At 38.3% G+C, this 27,474-nt stretch overlaps 1 protein-coding gene across 10 annotated transcripts in view; it reads left to right on the forward strand.

The window, feature by feature from the left end:
- Window positions 1–27,474, forward strand: part of Lar (tyrosine-protein phosphatase Lar) — an 833,005-nt gene that overhangs the window by 764,740 nt on the left and 40,791 nt on the right. For all 10 annotated transcript variants that reach the window (XM_083132037.1, XM_083132044.1, XM_083132040.1 and 7 more), the window contains 5 exons: window positions 11,412–11,611; window positions 19,415–19,584; window positions 22,405–22,676; window positions 25,779–25,997; window positions 27,211–27,348. In XM_083132037.1, coding sequence (XP_082988163.1) covers window positions 11,412–11,611; window positions 19,415–19,584; window positions 22,405–22,676; window positions 25,779–25,997; window positions 27,211–27,348 — 999 coding nt within the window. The remainder of the gene's footprint in view (window positions 1–11,411; window positions 11,612–19,414; window positions 19,585–22,404; window positions 22,677–25,778; window positions 25,998–27,210; window positions 27,349–27,474) is intronic.

Below are 27,474 nucleotides of genomic sequence, written 5' to 3' on the forward strand. Positions count from 1 at the left end.
TGCCATAAGGAGGAATATGTATTTAAAACAACTTGTTTAACTTTGAAGAAATTTTTCCTTTGGATGATGCTCAAAATAACACTTGGGCAAAGCCGGGCACTGAACAGGAGACCTCGATTCAGCCATTCTCACTGCTGTACAGCACGAATAGCAATGAAAACGACAAAAATAGGGTTAAAATAGTGGATGTGCAACACTGATATCACTGATTCCACGTGCTGTGCAACGTTATTCAGTCTCACTCGACTCGCTCTTGAGCTTTTGTGTTCCTTCAGTGCTACCGAATGCCCAGTTGGCGAGTCTGCGGATTCAAGTTCGTCTGCACAGTGATTGCAACCAATCAAGTCCATACCTGCTAATGGATATATCATTTTGTCTGTATATTACACATTAAATAACTGTTTTGTTGCAAGTGTGCAGTTGTGTCGGAATGGAACCCGTCTCAGCGGAACTATATTCTGCTCGCACGTTTGGATCTACATATGTGAAAACCTGTTACAAACTTAATCTGACGTGAGGCTTAGTGTTATTAGCAAACTACTTTCCTATAAAGAAAGTTGTAGCTGTAGTGAAGCTACTTTTATTTTCATGGTGTGGTGCTGTAAACGTGATACATGTATTGTTTGTACTTTCACGTTCTTTTTGTTTTTATCCAGTTAATTTTGAACTGCCTTCATTAAAACAAGGTTTTGACATCTAGGATGGCGATAGTAGCATGTCACTCATGGTGTGGCATGTTGTATTATCATCTCTATCCAGGATGCCAAAACCCTACATTAAAGAAGCCAGAAGTCCTTCTATATTAATTGGAAGACAACAAAAAGAACAACGTGGAAATACAGAACTTCTATGTTGTAGAGTTCTGATCACTAAGTATATTGTTTCAAGCTACAGTAAGATCGAAGGAATTAAAGCACATGCTGGACTTGTATGTCTTCACACCGTGTGTTGGAGAGTGCATTTTTGTTTATTATTTATAAGTATAAATAGCTCAACAAATCATATGATAGATCACGAATTTTTCATCTGCATCTCGAGACTAAACAGAGTCACAAGAAGTACCTGGTAAGTTAAATACGTATGTAATGAATTAATGTATCTACATACATCAAATAATACTGAATCATGCGTTAACATTCCACAAGAATACATGGATATATTTTAGGGATGGGTCGATATGAAATTTTGGCCAATGCCGATAAAGTATTGATATAAAATTTACCAATAACCGATATTCTACCTATCTGATATGAAATTCTAAATGATGCTTGGAAGAATCTCAAAGATTCGTTGATCTCCTTAATAAATGTACATTACTATGCAAAAGAAGCTGTGAGGGCCTCCCCGATGGCGCAGTGGTAGCGTCGTCGCCTTGTAATCAAGGGGTCCCAGGTTCGATACCCGGTGGAGGCACAAGTGGTTCGGATTCCACTTTAAACTGTAGGTCCAGTCCCGATTAGCCTTACACTAACTCAAACTCAAGCAAAAGAAGCTGCGTATTTAGACATTTATTACTTTTATAAAATGTAGGGTATGGATATTACATGTTTATATCCATAAAAATTATAACAAAACAGGAGAATATTGCATAAGACAGTGGTTCTCAAACTGTGGTATGCGTGCCCCCAGGGGTACATGAACTACTTGAAGGGGGTATGCGATCAGCTTGGAGAGTGGTTTTTCATCCATGACTAAATTTAGAGCCGAATCTCCACTTGAAAGTTTCAAGTGCACAAACAGACATCAAAAAACTGTGTCAGGCTATGCAGACACATCCTTCTCACTAGAAACACTGAGGATTTACAAAACACATCAAAATTGTGCATGGCAGTTCCTTTACAAACTTATTTTTGTTCAGGGTGGCTACTCACCAGGAATTCCTTGAATTCCAGGAATTATACATGAATTATTGGCTCCGGGAATTATGTGTGAATTCTATGTGAATTTTCCTTCCTAGACATGAAAAATTGCAACTTTTATTAATCCAAATCCCATTGAATTTATACATATTTATTAATGCCTTGAGGCAAGTTTTTCACAGTTTATCTTTTATTTTTATCAAGGAAGAAAAGAAAGCTGGGTGGAATATAAAACAGATTTGAACAATCTGTTTGCTTTGTTACGTGATGCTTAATGACAGAAGGGTGTGGAATAGAAGAAGTAGTAGTAGTTTGCTTTGTTAGTGTTATTTGCAGAAAAATCATTCTGACAGACGAAAGATTATTGCAAGGCATCTTCAAGTTGATTAGGTAAGTATCGGCTTGAAATTCTTGTGCAATTTACAATTTTCGTAGATTAATATATCCCATAACATTTGTGACTTGCGTTTGTAGATGCATTTCAAGTCTGAGTATGTGAAATGGCAAATGTAAATTCTGCACCTGAAAATAAATATATACAATACTGTTTAATTTAATTGAAATTAATTAGAATTTTGGGATAAATTGGAATCGCACAAACCCTTTATATTTTTACCTACCGTATTTACTCATGTATAATGTGCATTTCTTACCAAACTTTTTACACCCCAAAACTGTGGTGCGTATTATGCACGGAATAATTCAGACAGCCAACATGAAACTGTACAGGGTCATTCCATGATTTTGGGACACTTGCATTGATTTTTCCTGTGTACGGAACCCTATCATGTTATATATCGTTGTAAAGCTTAAATCCTGCAGTTTCTGATGGAAACAGTATTCCATACAAGATAATGACACTAATGTGAAATGCGGTTGAAATAAGTTCATCAAAAAATGAAGAAACGTTCTGATTTTTATGGTACTTTGGATGACAGAAAACATGAGGAAAAAGATAATAAAAATTAAAATGTATTACTGGCCAAATAATATGACATACATGGAGTGTGTAAATTCCTTAAAGGAAGAAATCTTGTGCTACTAACTGCTATTTGGAAGGTCCTGAATGTGCCTCGTATAAATGTTACATTAGTCACGGAAAGAAAAAGTATATATTTTGAAAAATAAGGAATGAGCAATTGAACAGGTATGACGTCATTCACTCTTGAGCAGCATAGGAACAGATTTACAACCTACAACTAAGAAAGCCATATCTTGAAACTGGATTGTAATGCGCATTATATACGAGATATAATTTTTTGTCACTTTTACCCATCCAAAACCAGAGTGCGCATTATATACGCATGTGCACTATACACGCGTAAATACGGTATTTGTATATGTTTGTGTGTAGGGCGAGAGGTAGTAATACATAAGATTGATTGAAATAGAGAAAATATCTGCTTTAACCCTTGAATTTTTCGAAAGTTCACCTTGAAAACTGGGAATTATAGTTGAATTTTATCAAGGTCCTAGAGTAGCCACCCTGTTGTTTTTTTACTTCTTTCAATATATGAAAATTAACGTTTTTTTTAAATATATTTCTTAGCATACATGTGTTTGAGAATCACTGGCATAAGATATTTATAGATATATCAGATTGGCAAAGGTATCTAATTTTACTGATAAACCGATACACTGATGTGCCTTTATCAGCTGATACCAATGGATACCGATTAATCTGTTCATCCCTGACACATTTGACAAAGGAATGAAATTGGTATATATATATATATATAGTGGAACACTGATTTTTCATTTTTCAAGAGACCAAGATTTAAAATTGGATACATTTATGCTCTTGTTAGGACCATGTGGAACAAGGTCCCAAATTCAACGCAGAAGAGGCTCTCCAGCTCCTCAAGACTAAAGTGAACAACCCTACGACACCTACACAAGACACGGTCGAAGCCAAATACCTCATTATGCTTCACCGTCTTCTCCCTCATCTCACCCTAGAAAAAAGGACTTTCTTCTACGACCATCTTCGAATGCTTTCTATTACGTTTCTTCAGGGATGGCGGGTGGCAGCACACAACGCTACCAACATAACCGTGACTGGCTTAGACATTGTGGAACCCCTGGTTTACGTGTCTACTACCCGTAAACCTGCTACACGTGGTCGCCGTCAGACCTTTCGAGGGAAGACAAAAACCAAGGCCCGTGTGTAGAGCCTTGCTACCAGCCTCTCTTCCACGTGATCCTGTTGAAATTTTCGACGAACTTTCTCTTCAACTCGACGAACCTCCCATTGTTCTTCAACCTGAAGATGTGGAGGATGGCTGGGATTTCTGGCACCCACTTATTGAAAAGCTAAGTGGACTTGTGCATCCTCCACCGGATGGACCATCAGAATCAAACAGTGAAAGTGAAGATAGTGCCTCAGATAGTGACAGTGATACGGAAAGTTCTCTCACCGATGGATATGGCCCCCGCGAAAGTGTAGGTTTCGACCTACCTTGTTGCTTGCGCGGCCCTCTGCTTCCTACAATGCAATTTTCTCCTCCAGGCTCCTACCTACAGTCGACACCTCTCACACATATGCCTCCTGGCTCCTGTATTCGGAAGATACACTACACTTGCCCTGCAAGTGTTCTGCAGGAATTCTTGAACGAGTCGACCAAGTGGAGAACAGCTTTCCAGTGTTTTTGGTCCCTAAACCAGAGCCTAATAAATATAGAGTGATCTATGGCTGTTCAGACTGGACCAAACAGTATCCCAAACTCCATTTCCATCTTCCTACACCATATCACTTAAAAGACAGCCTTAAGGACGATAATGCTATGCTCAAGCTCGACCTTAGAGATGGGTTTTATCATGTTGAGCTTGCGCCTGTGTTAAGTCAATACTTTGGCATAGTGTGGCAAGGTCAACGATTCCGCTTCACTCGACTTCCAATGGGTTGGTGCTGGACACCCTATTTCATGCAAATTCGCACCATTCAGGAATTTTCACCAGTTGCAGACCAATTCCAAGTACGGCTCTTCGTGTACTATGATGACATTTTGGTTTTTGGCAATCCAAATGCTCTTATGTTGTTCCTTGATGCAGTGTGCACTCTTCTGTGTGCAGTGAACTGGGCTAAGTCCACAGCAACATCCGTCATGACTGTGATCTATTTGGGCACCACTTTGGATCTTAATGCCCGCACCATTACTGTGCTTCCTAAATATGTAACTTTAGTGTGTACCATTCTGGCTAAATACCTTGAGCGACGTCGTGTCCGCTAAATCTGTTGCGGATTTCTGACATGGATTCAAGCAGCAACTTCAGTGACATACCCCTTGGCATATGCCTTACTACCGTGCGTTCATTTCGATCTTCGGCCGAGAAATCGGGAGAAGCGTGGCGGGCGGCGCTGACGGAGATGCCGACATTTGCAGGCCGACATTTGCAGCCTGTAATTCCCGCTTATTTTTATGGACATATGCAGACATTTATATAAATATTGCAAAACGAGCACTAACCTTTGTTATAAGAGTACGGTTTTAATTTTTGTACCTTAGTGGCTGTATGTGCTAATGATTTTGACACGCCCATCTCCTGTGAAACACGGCGTAGAGGTTTGTTTGGAGAACGTTCTAACGCTGCACCAATTTCATCGAGTTTTGCTTCGGTTAGAATCACTCGTTTTTGCTTAGGTGTTTTAAAATTTAACGATCCAGTTTATCGTAATTTAAGGACAAGATGTCTAACCGTATCTGTATGTGGAGGTGAAACGCTTGGGAATTTATGTACAAATTGCCTACACACTTCCCGACACGAGTCTGTTTTCACGTAAGTGTCATACATAAAAATTCTTTGTTTTAAAGTGAAACTTGAGCTGGCATTCCAATCGTCTCACTAACACAACACACACACACACTGCAATAACACAAGTAACGACAAGTAACCAAGAATAACACTCTTGCGCACAGTACGAAATTAACACGCTCTTGGTATACATCTGCTCGCCACTATATTCACAGCTCTGTCTTAATCTAGTCGTGAAGGAACAAAAACTCGAGCTCGGAGATTTCGGATTGCAAGGAAGCTCACGAAAACCATTGACTTTTGACGGTTTCGTCTGCAGCGTAATCTTGATACAGTGTTGCACATTCGAAACCTCCAAACAATCCCCATCGATACAAAACTTTTTCAAGGATATAAACTTAAGCAGGACGTTACTGGTTAAAACTATGATTAAAATGTTTTATTATCTGTGGCTCTTAACATCGTTTCTAAAGCGTATTTATTTGTGTGATGAATTACAGAAGAACTTTTGCGTGTTATAACAGGTTAGTGCTCGTTTTGCAATATTTATATAAATGTCTGCATTAGTCTTTAAAAATAAGCGGGCATTACAGGCCGCAAATGTCGGCATCTCCGTGAACGCCGCCTGCCACGCTTCTCCCGATCTCTCGGCTGCAGATCGAAATGAACGCACGGTACATTGTCATATGCAGTGGACACTTACCAGGCGTACGTGCCATCCAATCTACTCCTTTTAGTTTTATTTCTGAGTTCAACCCTGATTTGATTGTCTACATCGATGAGCCACCTTCATCGATAGCGGCGGTGCTTGACAATGGCACAGACATTTTTGTGTATGTTTAGCCTTCAGCTTACCCAATTTTCATGATGCAATTTTTGGCGGCCCTGGCCGCACTTTTAGTGTTATCTAAATACTCTATATTTCTGTTTTGTGGCAACATGGCAGTAGTCCACTGTTTAAGAAGAAGAGTTTGCCATGAACCTATGTTATTATTTTTGTCTCATATTGTGTATAAACATTGTAATTTGATTTGTAAACATGTAACCACTGAATTTAATAAAGCATATGCTGCCAGTCGCAGACATCTGGAAAATGTAAAATATGGATTCTACTCTATGTATGGTATTTAAAAAAAATGTTTCTCTGTTGGGTATGAAGATATGAACACAAGATGTTCGAGGAACTTCACAATTTCTGATTTCGTATGAAATGTAGCATTTATTCATATAATTGACATTGTTTCTGGATATTTTATCTTGTAAACAAAAAAATCACAGTGTCACATTTTACCCCCCCCCCCCCAAAAAAAAACTGTTAGATGAACATGAAGAATCGTACAGCAAGAAGTGACAATTTTGATTCTCAGTAATTGACAGAAATGTGATATAAGTTAATGTGCACATACAAATATATACTGTTCTTTTGACCTCTTAGGTGAAACAGCAGGCATGGCATTCCCATGTAGTTTTATTCCTAATTTCAAAAAAACACTCCAGCTGCTGACCAAGACAATTTTTTATTTACGTAAAAGAAAAACACTACACTATACATGTGACATTTCCACCCTATATGAGGGACTTCTTCAGACTAAGAAAGAAATTGAAAAATTGGATTTGATTCCAATTTTTTAATTTGTTTCTTACACTGTTAGTCTGAAGAAGTACCTGATATAGGGTGGAAATGTCATGTTTATAGTGTGTTTTTTTTCTTTCATAAATAAAAACTGTCTTCGTCAGCAGCTGTAGAGGGTTTTTTTTTCCTGAAATGGAAACAAAGCCTAATAAATGTGGCCTTCCGAATGATTCTAAGTTCACCTCAAACGAAACATTAAAAGCCAAATTCAGTGGTGTGTGCCAAATCCATCAGTTCCATCTATGCTTTTCTACTGTTTCTCCCTATAATCTTCATGGTGCTGGGTCAACACCAGGAGTTGAACCTGAGATTGTGCCCCACCAGACCCTCAAGTTTTGATCATTGATTAACAGCTAATCTGTCCTATTTAAGTATTACTAAAGGCTGGCAAAAGAACCACTAATGTATGTTCATCTCTTATAACATTACCCAATCGTATGGTAATTCTTTTTCTCCCACTCGCTATAATTCAGTGCGATTACAAATGAAACCGGAAATTATTTCAAATGCAATGTTTAACGAGAAAGTTGGTGTAATGAAAACTTCATGAGCATAGATGAAACAGGACAGTTAAAAATGTTTGTTTGCTTTGTATTTGAGTTGGAATTCTGTGTTACCAATCAGGTATTGTTTCATTCACTGAACTCTAGCTAAGTATATAAGTGTTAAAATGCAGTGTTTTTTTTTAGCTACGATATAGTTAGTGTTTACTTGGAAAACAACCATATGTTGTTTTTAAAGTGTAAGAAAATGCTATGATCCCCTTTTTGTGATTTACTTACATACAAGCACTCCAAAAGGCTGTCTAAAAATATATAATAATAAATAAAAGGAAATGCTCAATATAAGCAAATCTGAAATGAGGCACTTGTCATAGCATGACATTAGTTTCTGTTTCCTCTTATAAAACAAAGTCGTTGCATGGTAGCAGAGCCAGTCGTTGACTCCAGATAAAGTTGTTGCATGGGTGCAGAGCCAGTCGTCGACATGCTTCATTCTCTCCCAGACTTTCCATCTGTCTATAAAGATGGAAATAATTTGTGGCAAGGTCTGAGTTGTAGGGTGGATCATCAAAACAAATGCCACTGAACTGTTACAGCAGTTACGACACCTGATCTCAACCATCCTCTTTGTTTATTCTCTCACTCATCAGCATCACCTGTACACAATTGAGAACAGTTCCTAGAATTTCCTAGGTTTTTTCAGTGGATTTGTGCACATCCATTGATGCAATTTCTTGCTTTCACATTATTAAATGTAATTAGCATTTTATTGTTAGTAGCACCATGAGCAGGAAGCCAGTTACTTTTATGACTTGAAAAATATATATTTGGTGAACCAACTGATCTGGTAACACTTACAAAATGCTTGACTGTTCACCCAACACAAAATGTTATGCATCACTCCTTAACACCCCTTTCACTCATTAGTCAGTACACATCACTCATTCTGCCATACAGTGCAGTTGCACTTACAACCGTACACATATTGCTCAAAGCAGAAAGAGACATGCGTGTATTGTCTTATTTAGACTTGTGGGATAAGACTATAAACTATCAATTGGTACCATGCCAGTGTCATATTACTGTCCTTCATTCACTACATCATGATTTTTCACAATCACTAACCCCTTGTCATTTTGTTCAATATCCCTGACAAACAAAGGAAATATTGCAAATTGAGGGCATATATTTATAATTGTATTGTGTCTTTGAAACCAAGAATGCCAGTAGCTTAGCATAAACCATATTTTTCTCTTTTTAAAAAGTTATTGTTGTCTGTCTGCCTCGTGTGTTTTATCAGTATAGCATGGTTTATGTTCCAGATGTTAGGAACATGTTAATATCTTGCTTGTATTTTTATAACTGTTAACATAAATATATTGTAGTAGTAGTAGTAGTAAAATATAGCTATATATTATGGTGTAGACAACATTTCCGTTAAGCACTTCGAAGTTTTAAAAAATGTAATTGTGGGATTGTTTGTATTTGAGGGGTTGTCTGAAAATAAATTTTGCAGTTGTACAGCATGTTCCGTTCAAACCTCCCACATTTCAATTCATCATTGCTAAAAGGTTATGAAACACAATGGAATGCAAGTGGTACTGGATGAAAGAGAAACTCAAAGAATATTGTTGCATGACCTCGAAGTTCACCATTCTCTCACTATGCACCGCCACAATCGCATAAAGCACAATGGCGACTCTGCAGCAGCGCACACAATCTGTATTCTGGTATTAAAAAGTAGGAAAGTAGAAAACCCAAACTGAGGTTTTTAGTCATACCAGTGTGTCACTGTACCTCTTGGTATACACCTTTCCACCCCCCTTTGGCACCCCCACCTGCACTTCTTTCGTCCACTTCTGTGACATGAATCTGCTTACCATGAAGACTCCCATTGTAATATAGCACACACACTCTCTATGTTATTTGCTCGCTACCGCCAGCTCCTATGTATGTGCCGCACACACCTTGCAGACCAAATATCACACAATGGAGGCCAGTAACTCCTAGTCTGACATTATGTGTACTGTGAAATTTATTTTTGGACTACTACTCAAGCAAAGGAGGCAATGAATTTTAAAACAGTCCAACATGTAAGGTATGAAGGATGATCAACTACAGTAAATTCTCGTCATTTATTACTGGTCTTTTTTATGTACGCTAAATAAGATTATATTCCCAGTAGGAGCATAATTAAGCAGTTCCAGGTCTCATGTTTAAGTCTAGTCCTGATTAGCCCATCTGTGCATAAAGTTATGTTAAAATGAACCCCTTTACAAATAAACAAGGAATATTTATTATAATTAGATTGTTGGTGGCATTTTTCACCAATTGTGTTGCTGGATACGATACAGATAAGTGGTCCAGATAGAGTGATTTTTAAGACATTTATGCTTTTTTGGGCACAGTAACATTTCAATGTATGGCCTAATTGTCCAAATACATTTATCAATCCTAGAGATTTTTTTTTACAAATTGACTTTTTTCTCAGCATTTCTGCTCAACAATTATGACTAGGATTAAAATGTTTAAAAAAATACATAGATAAAACTGGTTAAAAACTATGGTAAATCATATAATATCTGTCTCTTTACCCAAATAATTCAACCATTGCAGATAGCAAATTACTTGCCATGTGTATATTAGTTGTAATTGACTTTCCAATGTTTTTTTTATTTTACTCTTCATTCCTTTTGTTATCTTTCTTGTGTTTGGATATTGATTGTTATGTAAGGAGAATAAAATTTATCTTATCTCAAGAAATACTAAAGCTAGAGACAGATATGTGGCCTTCAAAACAGCAGCACATTTTTTTGCAAGCTGAACTTCTCCTAAGCACCACATTTTCCAATGTCATTACTCCTTCAATGAAAGACAACAACTTTCACAATTATGTAAATCATAACATGCAGAAATTTCTATTTCGTGCATTTGCAACAACTTAATTCATGATAAAATTCCTTTTGCTGCTTAAGGGCCAGCTGATGCTGATATATATATTGGTATTAGCAAATATCTCGCATGTTATTCCTTCCTCACACATAAATGTAACTAGTCTATGAGGATATTTATAATGCACAACAGAAGTTTATATTCTGTACGGAAAGTTCCACATTGCTGGTTTTGTTCATTGCCGATTAATTTCAAAGGGCCATTGTCTTCATTGACAAAGGTTATTGTGTCTTAACATGTGTTAATGAAGGCAATGAAAACGAGAACAAAAAAATAGCAATTTAGAAACAGGGAACTAGCCAAACCAGGAGTTTTTATGTTCTGAATGCCAGAAATTGTATATGTATCGGAATTGGTTAAATCGTGGCATCAGAATCGGTGAGTATTTTGGAACTTTTAAATTCCATGTTTCATCACATCACTACTTGATATATGAAATGTGATTTGAGTTATTTAGTGTTTGTTCAAACTTTTTTGACATGTAATGATTCTGTATTTGAAATCATTTATGGTTTAGCATATTCATAATTAATTAGTGTATTATCTCAATATTTTGACAGTTGTTTTAGTATTTTTCTGGTATTGCATTAAATGGCATGTATTAGTTACATATCTCATCCGTTTTGTTAACTTCATGATTGTATGGTATGCAAAATGTCACTACTCTGCTTTCTTTGTGAAAGGAGCTGAATAAATTGTCAACTCTTGCAGGGCACACTTCTGAATCAACCGATGCGATATGACGTGTTGGATGGAAGCGCGAAGGCATTCAACGTGACTGGACTCCAGCCGGACACCAAGTATGCCGTGCAAGTGGCAGCTGTCACGATGAGAGGAGATGGCGATAGGAGCAGTCCCGTGACCGTGAGGACCCCAGGCGGAGTGCCAAATAGACCTGCTGTTAACTTAAAGTAAGTTATCTCTGAAATTCATGTCTTCTGTCTCTCAAGCCAATTTGGCAGATTCTAAATTCCATCATTATGTAACAAGTTATGAGCGCTTCAATCCCAAACTCATAAATCCAGCTCTCATTACCATAACCCTGACAAACACTTTTCATCATATATCACGATACTTAGCACAAATTCGGCACTAACACAATGCATGCTCAGTTTACCAGTCAGAATCTGTTGACGTATTCCATAACCAATTCCCACCTCATCGGTAAGGTTACAGCACCCTGAACACATAGTGTGGAAAACGACCCAAGAAACTGGTTCCAGAGACGGATGACAACATAGATGGCAGTGTGATCAGTATTGCTGCTAATTTTCTTATGAAAGTAATGCGGCTTAGTTTTTGGAATATATTATGTAGATTTGTTTGTCTTGAATTGATGGAAATAGTTATATTTGTGGAGTTATTTGCAGTCACGAAATGGCATTAATTTGGAAAGAAAAGTAAAATAATATTAATAAATAAATAGCATACGTAACACAAGAAGAAACATCACAATGTGATTCCGGACATCAGGTGTAGGATTGTGTACTAGAGTTTATATTTCTATGTTATTAGAATATAAATAGTATCCTGAGAGATATTTCATAACGAGGTGATAAACCACAAGTGTCGCTCGGAAGCGAGCAGTCGATAATTAATGCAGCCTTTCGAACCGTAGGGACACAAGCTTTGACTGTACCATTTCATCAAGGAGATTTTAGACCAAAGCAACACGCGACAAACGATACAGGGATTTCACACCAAAGTGAAACGGGTCCTTCTGTCCAAGGCAACTTTCATATCGAAGTGACATGCGACACATGTTGCTTGGAAACAAACCAATCAAGATCAACATTTCACATGGTAGCGGCATGGTGGGCAGTGCAGGCCAACATTCAGTTGGTGAAATCCTCAAGTGATAAGTTTCGCGCGTCGCTTGTTGCTTTGGTGCGCAATCTCCCAAAGCAAGACACTCATTGCATCGTGCATGCACGAACAACAAACCACAGCAACTCATTGCAAGCTATTGAGGAAATGGCTCAGTTTGAGTGACATGCAAGCAACAAAGTGACACATGTGACTTATCATGTTGCCTAGATCTGTTGTTCACACAATTAGCAGCAAACGCTTGCTAATAGACTGAAGGCACCATGTTGCTTGTCACTTAGTTGGAAACTCCCCCTGTGGTGCGTCACTTCTGTCTGAGCACCCTTCCTTTAAGGAGCTTTCCAACTGAAGTAACAAGTAGCACGCGAATACGACATATGAACGTGTCATTTGTTGTTTGTACCCTCATGCACAGTGAATGCTATTTTACAGTCTGGAAGTGTCTGTGTCACTAGTCACATCAGTGTGAACTTCCGTGTCGCTTGTCTCATTGGTCTGAAAGTTTCCTTACACTCATATCGATGGCAGTAAGGAAGTTTTGTGGGTTTCCCCTTGTCGTTTCATGCAATCCTCATTATCATCATCGCCGCGATTAATTTAAAGCGAAAGAAAAGAGACAATAAATGTCTTTATACAAGCCGGCCCCCTTGGCAGAGTGGTTAGCACATCGTGCTACCAGGGGTCCCGGGTTCGAATCCTGGCCTGGGCATGGATGTTTGTGAGTGTCCATTCATCAATTTCATCACATCATTACTCATCCCCATCTTCGCAAATTAGCTAAAAGTGGCACAAAAAGCGAAGTAAAGTAAATCATGTCAATCAAAAATACAAATGCTTCAGTGTGCATATCTTTAAAAGAAATTATGATAATAATGAAACTAATTCCTACACAAAAATTTAGTTACCAAGAGCTTTCTACTCGTATATTTTCTCCCGTAGTATTAATGAAAGTAACGATAACAGGACGTGGTCGACTGTCTAGAATGTTTGTTAATATCTTCGCGACCACTGTACCAAATATCATAGCAATTATCACATTCATAGAAATGCTTCATGTAAAGGAATCAGACGTTGCAGCGAAAACTGAATTTACTTCCACTATAAGGAGATGAATACCATGCAGCGAGACCAACACCAGCGCCTCTAGCAGTATCATATTCGAGTGGAACCTGCCAGAGAGCCCAGAACAGTGCTTTTTTCCACACTTTGTATTCAAGGTGATAAGCAGTTCAATATTGATCCTCATGAACGAGCTTTTGATCTTTTGCAACAGTGTCGGGCATTGTGCAGCTGTGTGACCTCCCTGTGCGTTCATCGTTCTCAGTAGATGCCCACTTGGCCCTGGACCGACTATGCCATTCAAAGAGCCGTGTACGCCTCAGGCCTGTAGCTACAAGAATTGATCTCCATGGAAGACTCATGGGTTGTCGGGGAGGCTTTGTAAACAAAGTTGATTTTTCAAGGGTTTAACAGTGTTAAATGAAGATAGATTATGTGTGTGCATGTGGGGGAGGTAATTAAATTAATATAAAATTTAGAAATCTCATACAAATACTATAGTTTTTTTCTATATTTTCTAAAACATCTCTTGAAGTGTTAACTGACTGCTACTGATATCATCCCTTACTGCTCACTCCATACTACTTTTGATGATACAGATATTTATATCACACATGAAAAATGCACAATATCCAATCATAGTGCATACCATACATTCCACCCCCAACTGAAGCAATAGAAATCCCATTCGTTCCCAAAACTTGGGAGCTGTTTGACGCAGATTTGGAAGGAATGTGGATGATATTAGTCACAGATTTCTGTCTAAAGGGGAGGATGCAACAAAGGCAGCGAAGGAACAGGTAAAGAAGCCCCTATGAAAGAACTTTCTAAAGTCTAGAGAATCTTCTAAATACATGTTGCTGCTACTTATACTTCTTTTCATATACAAGATGAACGAATGTTATAGCTATAGCTGCTGTTCATGTTCTGTGAATTTATCCTTCATCAAGTTGTGAGCAAAATAGTTTTGCGTAATGTCAAGGGGGCTGACGGCAGTGCCAGGGAGGGGCTCAGACCGCCTGGCCCCTGCCTGGATACAGGCCTGGTACGGCTTATGCTTTCTTCCCTGAACCCTTGTGTAATCATTGCCACGGTCACTGTCACATTTTCTCCTAGATTTGCACAAAATTTAATTCACACCCAACGTGAAATAGCCACACACCACATACACGACTGCAAAGAAAAGTACATAAACAGTCGGTGCATTCACCCTCCTACGTGAAAATTTTGTACGATGACTCCTAAAATAACTAATGCGTACCATTGCACCCTGCTACTGTAAGTGCTGTCCAGATGGCAGCACCAGTCCCAAAAATTCTGAATAACACCTCATATATGTAGTATCTGATGGTATAAATCAGCAATTTAAGTTTAAACTACCAAAGTTCTAAAATCTTCGCATAGCTCATTAACAGGGGGCAGAAAGGAATACTCTAGCAAGGTTTTATAGTGCATATAAACGCATATTTCAGATGTTGATACATATTTGAGCATAATGGACATATTATTGCATATATATTTCTAGATTGCTTCTTTAATGTTTTGTCCTTCGTGTCGAGAGTAACCTATGTATCACTAGTTGTGTCAAAGACATCCAGCAACACCTAGAAGAAATGAGTCACAGTTCTAGGTACCAGGTAAAAGTTCTAGGTAAATGGAACATTTCCTCTTCTGGTTGAAAATGTCCATCCATTGGGGAATGCTACATGTAGGCTGTATATCTACGCTTCCAAAATATTTACTGGAATCTTCCTCTGTCGACCTGGAAATATTTAAGGTGTTACACTGGTGTGTGTTATTCTCCATCCACTGTAAGAACGAAGGAAATGTAAACAAAAGCATATGACTTTGTGGAGTTCTGACTTGATTTGTTATTTCAGATGTCTGCTCGTTTTCAGATAGGTTCAGTATAGATGCTCAGGCAAGTGGCATTCCTTTGTCAAATGCTCTATATTCTTTGGGTGTACGTACACTTTAAAACAGCTGCCTTCAGAAATAATCAATAGAATTTCTTTCAGATCATATGCATTTTTTTACATCCACTCCATTCTTGCTGTGGAAAGACAATAGTTAGAAATGAGTGGTTTGTTTGGAATTATATTATTAGGTGAGAATACATTTTCTTACTCATTTTATTTAAGGGTTAAATTTTTTAGGTTTTATTTATGTTTGGGTTCGTGGGTAGAAATTTGTAATGCCGAACGAGTGAGTGAAAAGAAAATTGCTTCAACAATGAACAGGGGGCTACGATGCCAGAAGTATTTTATGTCAATTCTACACTCCGCATTTAAATATTAAATATAATATCTTAGCTATCTAGAATATTTTTTTTGTGGTTCACATGGGAATTTACGTACTGTTATTGTCACAGGTAATTAAAGCATGATGCAGTGTAAAGCCTCTTGTCAGACACATGAACTTCTTGCTATCATCATGCACATGGCATTGTGCTTGTAAATTAACATTGATCTTTGTGGATGCATGTGCAATGGTGTAGTTCAACCATAATTTTTGGCAGTGTAACTTTTGCTAAGGAAGGGAAAGATCAGTTGTTTGGGGCATCTGTCTGATTTCATTAATTTCTTTTACAAATTGTGCTTGCAATGGAGGATATTGTTACTGTTATTTAACTATAACTAGTATATAACTACAAGTTGTTGCTTTGTAAACAGTCTTTATCGATGAAAATATAAATGACAGAAATGCAGTATTTTTTCACTATCCATGTTGAACAATTATATTAGCCAACTATGCTGGGAATATGGGTCTGTATGTGGAAATTGCTTCAGTTCTATTGCAAAGAATAAACGTTTCACGGATATCTCTGTTATGTTCACTTTTATTTACACATACCTCCCCATCTCTGTATATACATCTTTTCGTTACAGATTCAGTAATAAATGCTCTAAGTTGCCTTTTGCTCCGTTACAGAGAAATGAACTTCACTGGACTTCGCTCTGCAAGCACACTATTTAGCATAGCGCTAACCCGCTCTCATAGTTTATCACGCAAGAGTCCCTACGCCGTCCTCTCATTCAGTAATATACATCTTATCTGAGCTATGAGGGCACTATTTAGCATACGGCTAACCTGCCCCCGCATTTTATCATGCAGAGGTCCCTTTACATACTGCACTCACTCTCTGTGTATCTCTGTGCATCCATCTGGTTCTGTGCAACTGTATAAAAAACTGGGTCAATCCATCGGGCCTTGTATCGGAGTATCTGAGCCCGAACCCAGTGTGTATATATATATATACCTCCGACAAACTGGCCTGCCCCCAACCCCCTGGACAAGGCTCTATTGTTGCTTTTTGAACAGGAAAGCCATTGAGGGGAAAACAATCGTTGACTTCCCCCGGCTACCGGGCAAAAAGCAACCTAGGCAAGAGCATTTAAAAATATCCAAACTTTTACATATCTATTGCCATTTTCCAGCTGTGTGCGTTAAAACCACACAGCATAGCTTCCCCTTTTTTTCCTAAAGAAAAGATAACAAAGAACAAAAACGATAATTCTTACCAGAATCCTCCTACTTCATCACACTTTCAATCAGTCTCAGCAGTGTGTGAAAATTTTCAGTAAACCACACTACACATTACATGTGCACAACACACAAACACACAGCATCTCCCCACCCTCCCTCCTGAAGGAAGGATATACACTACACATGGAAAAAAATATACAATACACTTCACAAGACACAGTTCATATTTAGTCTTGCAGTGCCTTTCACATGCAAAATAAAGTCCCCTGAAGAAAAAAAGTGTATTTCACTCGCAAATAAAGGCACCTGAGCTTCCTGCCGCACCCAGGACGTCCGGTAGATCCTCTGGAACCAAGAAGTCCTCCTCTGCGGAGATGCCACTCTCCAATACATCCTGGTCCTCCGGTGGTTGCCCTGTTGGTACCATTCTACGATGTACTCCAAGGATTTCCTCACTAGAGCCGTGCCCGAAATCCTGTATGCGAAATCATTCTAATTCCGATTTCTGAAGTTGTAGCGTAGATTTTTCCACCCAGTCCTCATAATCGCCATTTCCAACTCTGGCTGCACATTTTGGGCTGAATGTTGATTCCTAACATCCGCTGCACGTAGCGCTAATTTCCGTTTCTCATGCAGCCTTTTCACATAAGCGACTTTATCTTTGGTTGCAACATGCCTAACTGGCGGCCGTAGTGAAGATCCAGTTTTGCTCATGACTGTACTGCTGATCCCATACTCAAGACTAGGCAAATTGTTCGGCCAATCACGGTGGTTTTACGTGTAAATTGCAGTGCGTTTCTCGATGTTCTTTACAGGCATCTCACTTTTATTTCCTTGTAAGCAGACCCGCATCTCAACAGAACCGTTGTCATTAGTCACCTCTTTTGGAGCTGGTACCTCTTTCTCCCACAAACGAAGTGCCAAGTCTACATCTTCTTCCTGGGAGGCTTCTGATTGCCTTGAATCAAGTGGGTGCTGACGAACGGCCAACTCAGTTAGCCTATCTGCATCTTCTGCTGAATAGTCTCTCTGTCTTGTTTGTAACAAGGCCTCGGTTCGGAAACCCCAAGCTTCTCGTTTCATTTCTTTTTTCGAACAACCTACTACAGAAACACTTAGTACATGGACATCTTCCCTGGCCAACATCTCTAACGACGCTTCTTCCTGTGCAGTTGCAACCACTGGCGGCATTCTTTGCACTTTTCTTATGCGTTAAAGTAAAACATTTCATCCTTTTTCCGCATAGAAACTCCATGCATTGACGCAGATATGCAAACTCATTCTGGCTTTCATTATAAAGTCCCTTCCCAAAAAAACTGACTTTATTGCATCTTTCAGCACAAGGAATGTCTGTTCAATCATGCATCCTTTTATTCCAGAAATAAGACCATCCGACCCACAGTGTGTGCAGTGCCTGCAGCTAAACTTATTAAGTGCCATCATGATAAAACTTAGCCCCCTTTTCCTGTAGCAACTTCGCCGTATTTACATCTAGTAAGGAACAACTGGCTTCCCAATCGACGAAATTCCAGGCCTTTTATCTTGCACCTAACAAGAGGCTCTTTCTCATATTTTGGAACTGCATTCCCCTTTTTTTGACAAGACTTCTTTTTGCATGCAGTTTGGCCTGGCAACCCTGATTCATCCCTTTTTGAGCACGTTCCTTGGGAACTTTCAGTTTCTTTCGGCTTCTCACAAAACCGGAAAATATGATACTGTGATTGACAACCCCAACAGCGGATGTTATTCTTGTTCTCTCCCCATTGTGGCTAATGTGCTTCCGACAACTCTCTGATCCTGGACTTTGAAGCCGATACTCCTTGTATCGGAGTATCTGAGAGCCGGCAACTGTCTGAGTATCTGAGCCCACGTAACAAGTCTGAATCCGGTATATATATAACCCCCGGGGCAAGGCCGTATTGTTACTTTTCAAACAGGAAGGCCATTGAGGGAAAACAACCTTTGGCTTCCCCGGCTACTGGGCAAAAAGCAACGTAGGCAAGAGCATTTACAAATATCCAAACTTTTACATATCTATTTCCATTTTCCAGCTGTGTGCGTTAAAACCACACAGCAGTTCTCAGAATTATGTATCAATGATGTGGTCCTTAGAAGGTGGGAGGGTGTATTAATACAGTCATAAGGTGCATATAGATAATAAATCACAATTTTAGGACACATTTTTTACATTTATAGTTCATATTTTAAGTGAATATTTTGCCTGTTTTTAATGCATATTTTGACTTTTTTGAGTGCATATAAATCCACCCCTACTCATTAATTATTAATAATGGATTACAATGTATTTTTTAGCTCCTAAAAATCTCTCATTCAATTTCCAGAATCCTTGAACGAGAGCCAACAGTGACTTTGGAAGTTGAGTGGAGTAGACCAACGGAAGTGTATGGTGAATTACATGGCTACAGGTTGCGTTATGGTGTCAAGGATCAAGATCTTAGGGAAGAAATACTAGAAGGAACACAGATTCAGCATTTTAAAATAGAGGATTTGGGTAAGTTATCTTTAAAAAAACAGTGTAGCCCTGATATATATGTTCCCAAATTGTACATTATCCTTGTATCGTACATTCAATTGTCATGGTCCTGGCAGAGCAAAACATTGTAAAAAATTTATTGGGTTTTACATTTTCCCCCATTTTAATTTTCTTCACCGTGGTATCCTGAAAAATGTAAAAGCAAGGTGTTTGTGTATTTATATTGTCAGTCAGGGACCGACCAGTTCTGTATAATTGTTCAGTTAATGATAAACATAATTTGTCCTGTTGTTCATTTCAGAGAGGGTTGGAGAGAGATTACTTTCTCATTTCATATCTATCTATCTATATATCTATATCTATATAAAAATCAAAGAAGGTAAAAGGAAACACTCACCGGACTAGAAAAATTCAAAATTTTCGCTAACTTCGTAGCATCATCGGTGTGAGGAGAAAGAGACGGAACCGGTTACTTCGCTACAAAGTTAGCGAAAATTTTGAATTTTTCTACTGTCCGGTGAGTGTTTCCTTTTACCTTCTTTGATTTTTACTTAGCCCTTTTGGCCCTCCTTGCTTTTATCCATGGAAACATCAACGGCCCTCAACCTCCGCTTCAATAACCACCGCTCCTCCACCCACAACCTGGACTTCACTGTCGCCGTCCACACCAACCACCACAACATCAGTTTCAACGACTGCTTCCGGGTAGCGATCATCCTCCTCCTACCCCAACCAGCCAACACCTCTGTTCGCAAAAGATGGGAGAGGGTCTATATATCGGCCATGAGTGCAACCACTCCACCTGGCCTGAACAAGGCCACCCAGTAATGCCCAACCCTCACCCACTCTCCCGCCCTCCCTCCCAACTCATCCTACACACTCACAGTTTACGACGAGCCTGGTGACGAAACAGTGTTTTTTTCGTTCTACGCACCGCTTCTTCTTCAATGGGGACCTGGCAACTCTGCAGGACCCCAGCTTCCGGTTCCGTCTTCTGTTTCTTCTCACACCGATGATGCTATAAATTAGCGAAAATTTTGAATTTTCCTACTGTCCGGTGAGTGTTTCCTTTTACCTTATTTGATTTTTATATATATATATATATATATATATATATATATATATATATATATATATATATATATATATATATATATATATCCCACAAGAGATACAAATCAAATGGCACAAAAAAAATAAATATAGTCAATTTGCAGTATGTGTTGTTTTGGAAATGCACCATGGCAATTTTGCCATCTGTACAACCTTGTCTGGCAAACCAAACAGTTCTTGTTGGTAGAAATCAACATGCTAAAACTGCAATAACAAAGATTAGTTATGAGAGTGTCTGATGTGATATATAACTCATCCCTCCCTTCACCTCCTCCTCTATTTCTATCACTCACTCACAAAGTGATTTTTTTTTCGAGTTGTTTAGAAAAATGCTGCATCTCAATATTTCCTTCCATTGAAATGCAAGGGGCCAGGGGTCAATAATTAACCTAAAAAGGATTCTGTAAAACTGAAGTGACAAGGATGTTTGATATATCAAACATACATATATGTATATGTTAGAAGGACATGCTGGAAGCTGTGAGAAAGGTGGCAAACTCTTATCTGGAACAACAAGTAAGTTCTGTAGAATAGATTATATTCTTCCAGGTACACTCCAAACAAATAGATTCATATATAATTTAAAAAATCAACTTTGTGTTGAGTTTCAAACCCTCGGTAACAGTAGTATAAGCCGGAGACACATTAAACTCGTTTGTTTTCAAATAAAAATCATTGCTACTTACCTCATATGCATAGCGGAACATTTTTCAAGCTGGGGATCACTTTTTTTCCATGAAAAAAGTGTTATTTTTAACATTATAATCAATTATTGGTCGTTGCTAATTCGACGCGCAAATTTTGACTCACGTTGTGTATCGTCAGCTGATATGCAGTATCGTCAGCTGATGTGCAGTGTTTCCAAACTTATGAACCGATAAATGCCGCACAAACTATTCACGAAAGGTTTTGAAGCGAAAATTGAGGCTAGACTCTACTTTGCGTCCTTATCTGCATGGTGATTGCTTCTTTGCGTTCGCGGTGCGCGATCGTGGTGCAGCACCCAGCATCTCTTCGGGTAAGTACCTTTTTCTTTTTACACTTTCTGTTCACGATAGCCCCACTATCCATTCACGGGGTCGAGGTATGCCTACGAGGTTAGGTTAGGCCTGTTAGGTTAGGTTCCATTAGCACTCATTTCACCCCTAAATATGTGCTTCATCATCTAAAAAATTCCTCAGTACGTTCAATTGCGCATATCCGGACAACATCGATTTTCTCGATTTACTCGTTCAGGAAATTTTTGCTCGCTTTGGGATTTACGTTGTTGAATTCCTTATAAAATAAGTTTTCCAACGATATATGACACGTATTCCTTAGGAAAAGGACGTAAACTAGAGTCTTAGCTTACATTGGAAAAAAAAAAACCCACTCACATGTCATCTTGTCAAACTTCCGCGTGGTTGCTACACTGTGAGGGGGTTACATAACCGAACGCACGGAACATTTGATTCACGTAGTCGACGGTAATGGCGGCACGAGCTATCGTACAACGGAGATGCATGATTGACGAAAAATACCTTATTTACAGGCAAAATACGTTGCACGATTCTAAAAAACAATTTCCCCGGCTTCAGAAAGTCCCCAAGAACGCAATTCTGTAAGTACTTTCTCATCTTTTCTCCTGTAAATTTTAAGAAATCCGTCTCCGGCTTATACTACTGTTACCAAACCCTCAAACAATATGAGAGCATGCAATATGTATGTTTCTCTTTTCTCTTACAGAACGGGGTGTTGAATATGAGTTCAGAATTGCTGGGAAGAACCAGATTGGTTTCGGGCAGGAGACCATCAAATATTATGCAACTCCCGAAGGAGCACCCAATGGACCTCCCACAAACATCTCGTATCATTTCCAGACACCCGACGTCGTTTCTATCACATGGGACCCTCCGATTCGGGAGCATCGGAATGGACAGATCATCCGCTACGACATACAGTGGCACAAAAAACTCGATCACAGCACGGTGACAGATCGGAACATCACTATGACAAAGGTATGTACTCCCAGTGGCAACTTACAAATATACAGTATAGTATTTTTTTTTTTATTTATTGCAGACTATACAGGGTGTTTCATAATTGCCTCCAGGATTTTGGAAGTCAGTTGCTCAGAGGCCAACTCACCTCCAGGGGTGAGAGCATGTTTTCAAAACCCAAGAGGAAATATTTTAATGTAATAAACTGGCATGGTGAGATTACAGTGTAACATTTGGTAATTGCAGTATGTTGAAATTTCTGGCATTATTGTTTTAATGTTTTTAAACTGAATGTCCGTTATGGAAAGTGAAGTGTTATGGGATTATGTGAAAAACTTAGTGCAACAAAAGAAAAACTTTTTGGAGATGCAGTGTAATTATTTTAACCCCTAAAACCGGAAGTTTAATACCCAGAAGTCTAACGCCTGGCCAGTAATTTTAAACTCGGAAACATGGTAGATTCGCACAGCATTGTTTCAAATGCTGAATCTTCGGAACCACTAATGCAATTCAATTGAAACTTTCAACATATCAATGGGTTATTAAACATTGCAAACATTGTTCAGAAAGTGTAAATGCAATAATACAATACAATACAATAATTTAGTAATGTATAATATTGGATAGTCAGCACTCACATTATGTTGTTACACTTCACATCCAAAGCAGCAACAGGTGACAAATCCATTTCATCATTAGCACTGTTTTCATTTGATTGTTGAGATTGCACTTTGGCGTAGTATAAATCACTTTCCTCACTACCTGACAATAATCTAGAGGATGAATCATGGTCACTTTCGTCAATAATTTCACGATTTTTTTCGCTCACAGGACCCTTCAATCCATTGCTCCTTGCCATCCTTTTGTACGAAAAACTAAAACAAACAAAAGTAACTTTCGAAATATTTTCGCAAAATGACACTAGGTGGCAGTAAAATACAGTCGCACTAGCAAGCAGAAGAATATTTGTTTCTTTCCGTGCCAATAGATTGCACGGAACAGGCATTCATTTAGAGCCATGATGCGGATATATGGTGTATGTCAAACTACCCATGGTAGAAATGTCTAGGTCAGTTTACTGTATGTCAAACCAGCCTTAGGGGTTAAATAATTGCGTAGGTTTTTTTTTTCTATGACTTAGCTGATACCAATAATCAATATCGTCTGATGTCAGTGGTATCAGTATCAGAAAGTATTGTTTGGAATTTATTTACCGATAACAGCCAAAACTTTTCCTGCATTTTAGTCTTTCACGTAGTCCAAACAAATACTGTGTGACACTTGCAGAGTTTAATTATTTAGCAAATTGTACAAAATTGAAAGTTCCTTTTTATTTTGCAGCAGTTTTGTGTGAAACACTGGATTTTATGATGGATTGCATAACATGTGTTTTAATATTCTAATACAATTCTGAAATGTTTTAAAGAAGAAACTCTTGCTAAAGTGATGCTTGCACACTATTATTGATCAATATTTTAAACAAATTTTAATTACCATAAAACCTCGTTAACAAAAGTCCGGATTAACTGAAATAACCTAAAAGAACAGTAGAAAGTGCATTAAAACTCAGTTTATAGCAAAAATACATGTTTATTATGGTGTATTTAAAGAGCATTCCAGAAAGTCAGCGGGAAACAGATTTTCATCAGTGGTTGACTGCCTTTTCTTTGGGAAGTTCTCAGATGGACATACATATTCTTAGCCGTTACGGAGCAATATGACAAATGTGATTGTTGACTTCTAGCCACACATAAAACCTTGAATTCTGCTTCTTTTTTTTTTTTGCCTGTCCGGATTAAGCAAAGTCCAGCTTATCGCGGTCCGGATTAATGAGATTTTACTGTATTATACTTTTCAAGCATTGGTATCGGTACCAGTGGGAATCAGTATTATTAATGTCAGTTCAGAGGGGTATCAACTCAGCCGTTGTGTTTTATTTTGATGTCAAACTAACCTCACTTATCTTTTTTGTGTATGTAATAAAATTCGAGAAAGATAATTTCCAAAAATTGCCTTTTTTTAAAAAAATTTCTAACCCTTTCCAGATGAGCAACCATCGTAAAATTACTGTCAAATAAATCTGGCAACAGGGATAGCTTGCTGTTCACTATAAAATTCCATTGTGAATGAATGATGGGCTATAATCACACCACATATCTTGTGCACAAGTGTTGTAACCACCTCTATCAAATTTCAACTGCAAGATATAACATTTCCTTTGTTCGTGAGTTTTACATGACGAATTACATTGCGCTTTTGTTTATACTCTTGAAAATAGCATTTAATAATTTATTGTGAATCCTGGCAGGGCATGGATGTTTGTGAGGGTCCATTCATCAATTTCATCATATCATCACTCATCCCCATCTTCACAAATTAGCCAAAAGTGGCACAAGAAGCGAAGTAAAATAAAGCAAATCAATAAATATCCACATTGTGGAAATTTATTACGATGATTCCACTCATATTTCGCAGTTAGTAATGATTTTGATCCTAATAGAAAGTTTTTTTTCATTAATTTCATGAATTAATTGTACATTACCGATTCAAACCATGTTTTCAGTAACTTTTATGCAATGTGATATTTTTTTTTACTTTCAAAAATTTGATACAGAAAAAGATCATAAATGTGAGAAAATTTATATAAAGTGTAGCATATTACATATCTGCGGAAAGAGAAAGTGTTGTAGATTTTAGATAAAAATGTTAAATAATAAGACATCCAACAACATATTTTCTATGATTTTTTGAAAAAACAGAAAAAAAAGGTTACATACCTTGTGCTAGCATTATTAAGAAATAATATAAGTGATTAGTGCATATTACTTTACTTGCATTGTTGCTTCTGGTACATGTTTGTGATTTAAACTCAATATTTCCATCTGTTGAAATAACATAGATGATGAATCTGTTAAAATACAACATCAAGTCCATCATCGTTTTTATATCACCAAAAGAAGGTTGAAACAGTGGAAATATTATGTTTGTCTGTGCCACATTGCATTGAGAAGAATGATAGAGAAACCGTATGAAATGCCTCTAACTCACCTTGTTTTTATTTGTCTGTGTTTCACATTTCATGATAGCTGTAGTGATATATGCATGCCTTTTTCACTACAGACTGTATTCCCGAATCTGGAAGAGAACATGGATTATGTTTTCCGCATCAGAGCCCACACGAGCCAAGGAGCCGGCCCGTACAGTGAGAAGCTTTATCTGCACACCGAGAGGGACATCGTACGAGCACCAATGAATGTGCAGGCCGTCGCAACGTCCGACTTCAGTGTTGAAGTTTGGTGGGAAGCTGTTCCGAGCAGAGGAAAAGTAATTGGGTATCAGGTGAGAAGGGTTTCATATTCAGAGATTCCAGTGAAGGCATTGTTAGGGTTACCAGAGGTCCTCTTTTTCCCAGACATGTCGTACATTTTAGCCTTCTACGAGTGTGTACCCAAAAGAAACCGGAATTTTTTGGGTACACACTCGTACAATTAATTGGTATAAAAATTTTGTCCCCCCCAAAAATTCCCATGACGCAGGCACGTCATGAAATCCCCCTGTGGGCACCCCTGTGTTGAACTATTGTCAACTAGAAATTTTTATAATAAGTGGTTATTGGTATTTACCACTTTCTTCTTGGCAATATTTAGGTTGATTGATTGATATTTGGATTAATACATATACATCATTTTTGCTATTATTGTACATTATAATGAATTTATAATTATTTATCCTATAATTATTATTGTTATTAGTCAATTCGTGGCAAGTATTATGTAGAAGTTCAGCCCTGAGTCCAACAGTAAATTTCTGTTCAGTTTTCCTTCTTGTTAGTACTTGAACTTCATTTAGTGGGTTTCTAAGTGCGGTTTAGCTAAAATGTAGTGTTCTCCTTATGCAAGTGCTCTAATGACTTGGTCTGGAAAAATTCTGTTCTCAGTCTGAAAAACCTGGAAAAGTCTGGGAATTTTGTTTTTACAAAATTGTACACACCCTGCTGGTGACATAGCTCTGTCATTGAGGTTGGCAAACATATCTTTTGTCCAATTGGAAGTAAATTCAAACCCTGTCTAAATGCACGCCTGTGAAATTGGCGACTTGGCAGAATTGTGCTGGTGCCACATACAGGAAAAGCACAGCGAGAGCGGGACAAAAGTTGCTGGTTCCCGTGCACTGTGTGGCAATCTCAACCAGGCTGTGTTGCCTAGTTCGAGCATCAGACCGACCTCTCTCCGCTGCATACAGTTGTCAACCCTGACCTTTCGAAGAAATACTGTCAGTTTGTATCACATGGATTACAAAGATCAACTCTACAACGAGATCTTCCATTCTCCTAAACCTCCGAACAAATGGGGTTGTGCTCTTGCGTGGCAACAGCACGAACTTCTGCCACCCGTCTCATTTCATGGCTGTGCATTTAAGATTTTGTATGTAGAAACTTGAATATGGCCAGCAAATTCCGGATTAAGTTGATACATTTTGTTTTCAAATTACTTGTACTTAAGCTACTGCTACTATGAACACAAATTAACTTTTTTTCTTGCATTGCTTTCAGATTTTCTACACGATGACTGCCGTGGAGGACCTTGACGAGTGGCAACAGAAGACAGTGCCTCTTACAGAATCAGCAGACTTAGTGAACCTGGAAAAATTTGCTCAATACGCCATTGCAGTGGCAGCTAGAACCAAGTCAGTAAGTATCCTGTGATCTCTCTCATTACTTGAATGCATATATGTTAAATTTTCTTGTTTGTTTGAGTTCGTTTAAAGTCCACACTATGATGAAATAGGCTGAACAGGACTACATTTTAAAGTGAGA

Source organism: Lepisma saccharinum, chromosome 12 (assembly GCF_977018435.1).
Source record: "Lepisma saccharinum chromosome 12, izLepSacc3.1, whole genome shotgun sequence".
Taxonomy (NCBI): domain Eukaryota; kingdom Metazoa; phylum Arthropoda; class Insecta; order Zygentoma; family Lepismatidae; genus Lepisma; species Lepisma saccharinum.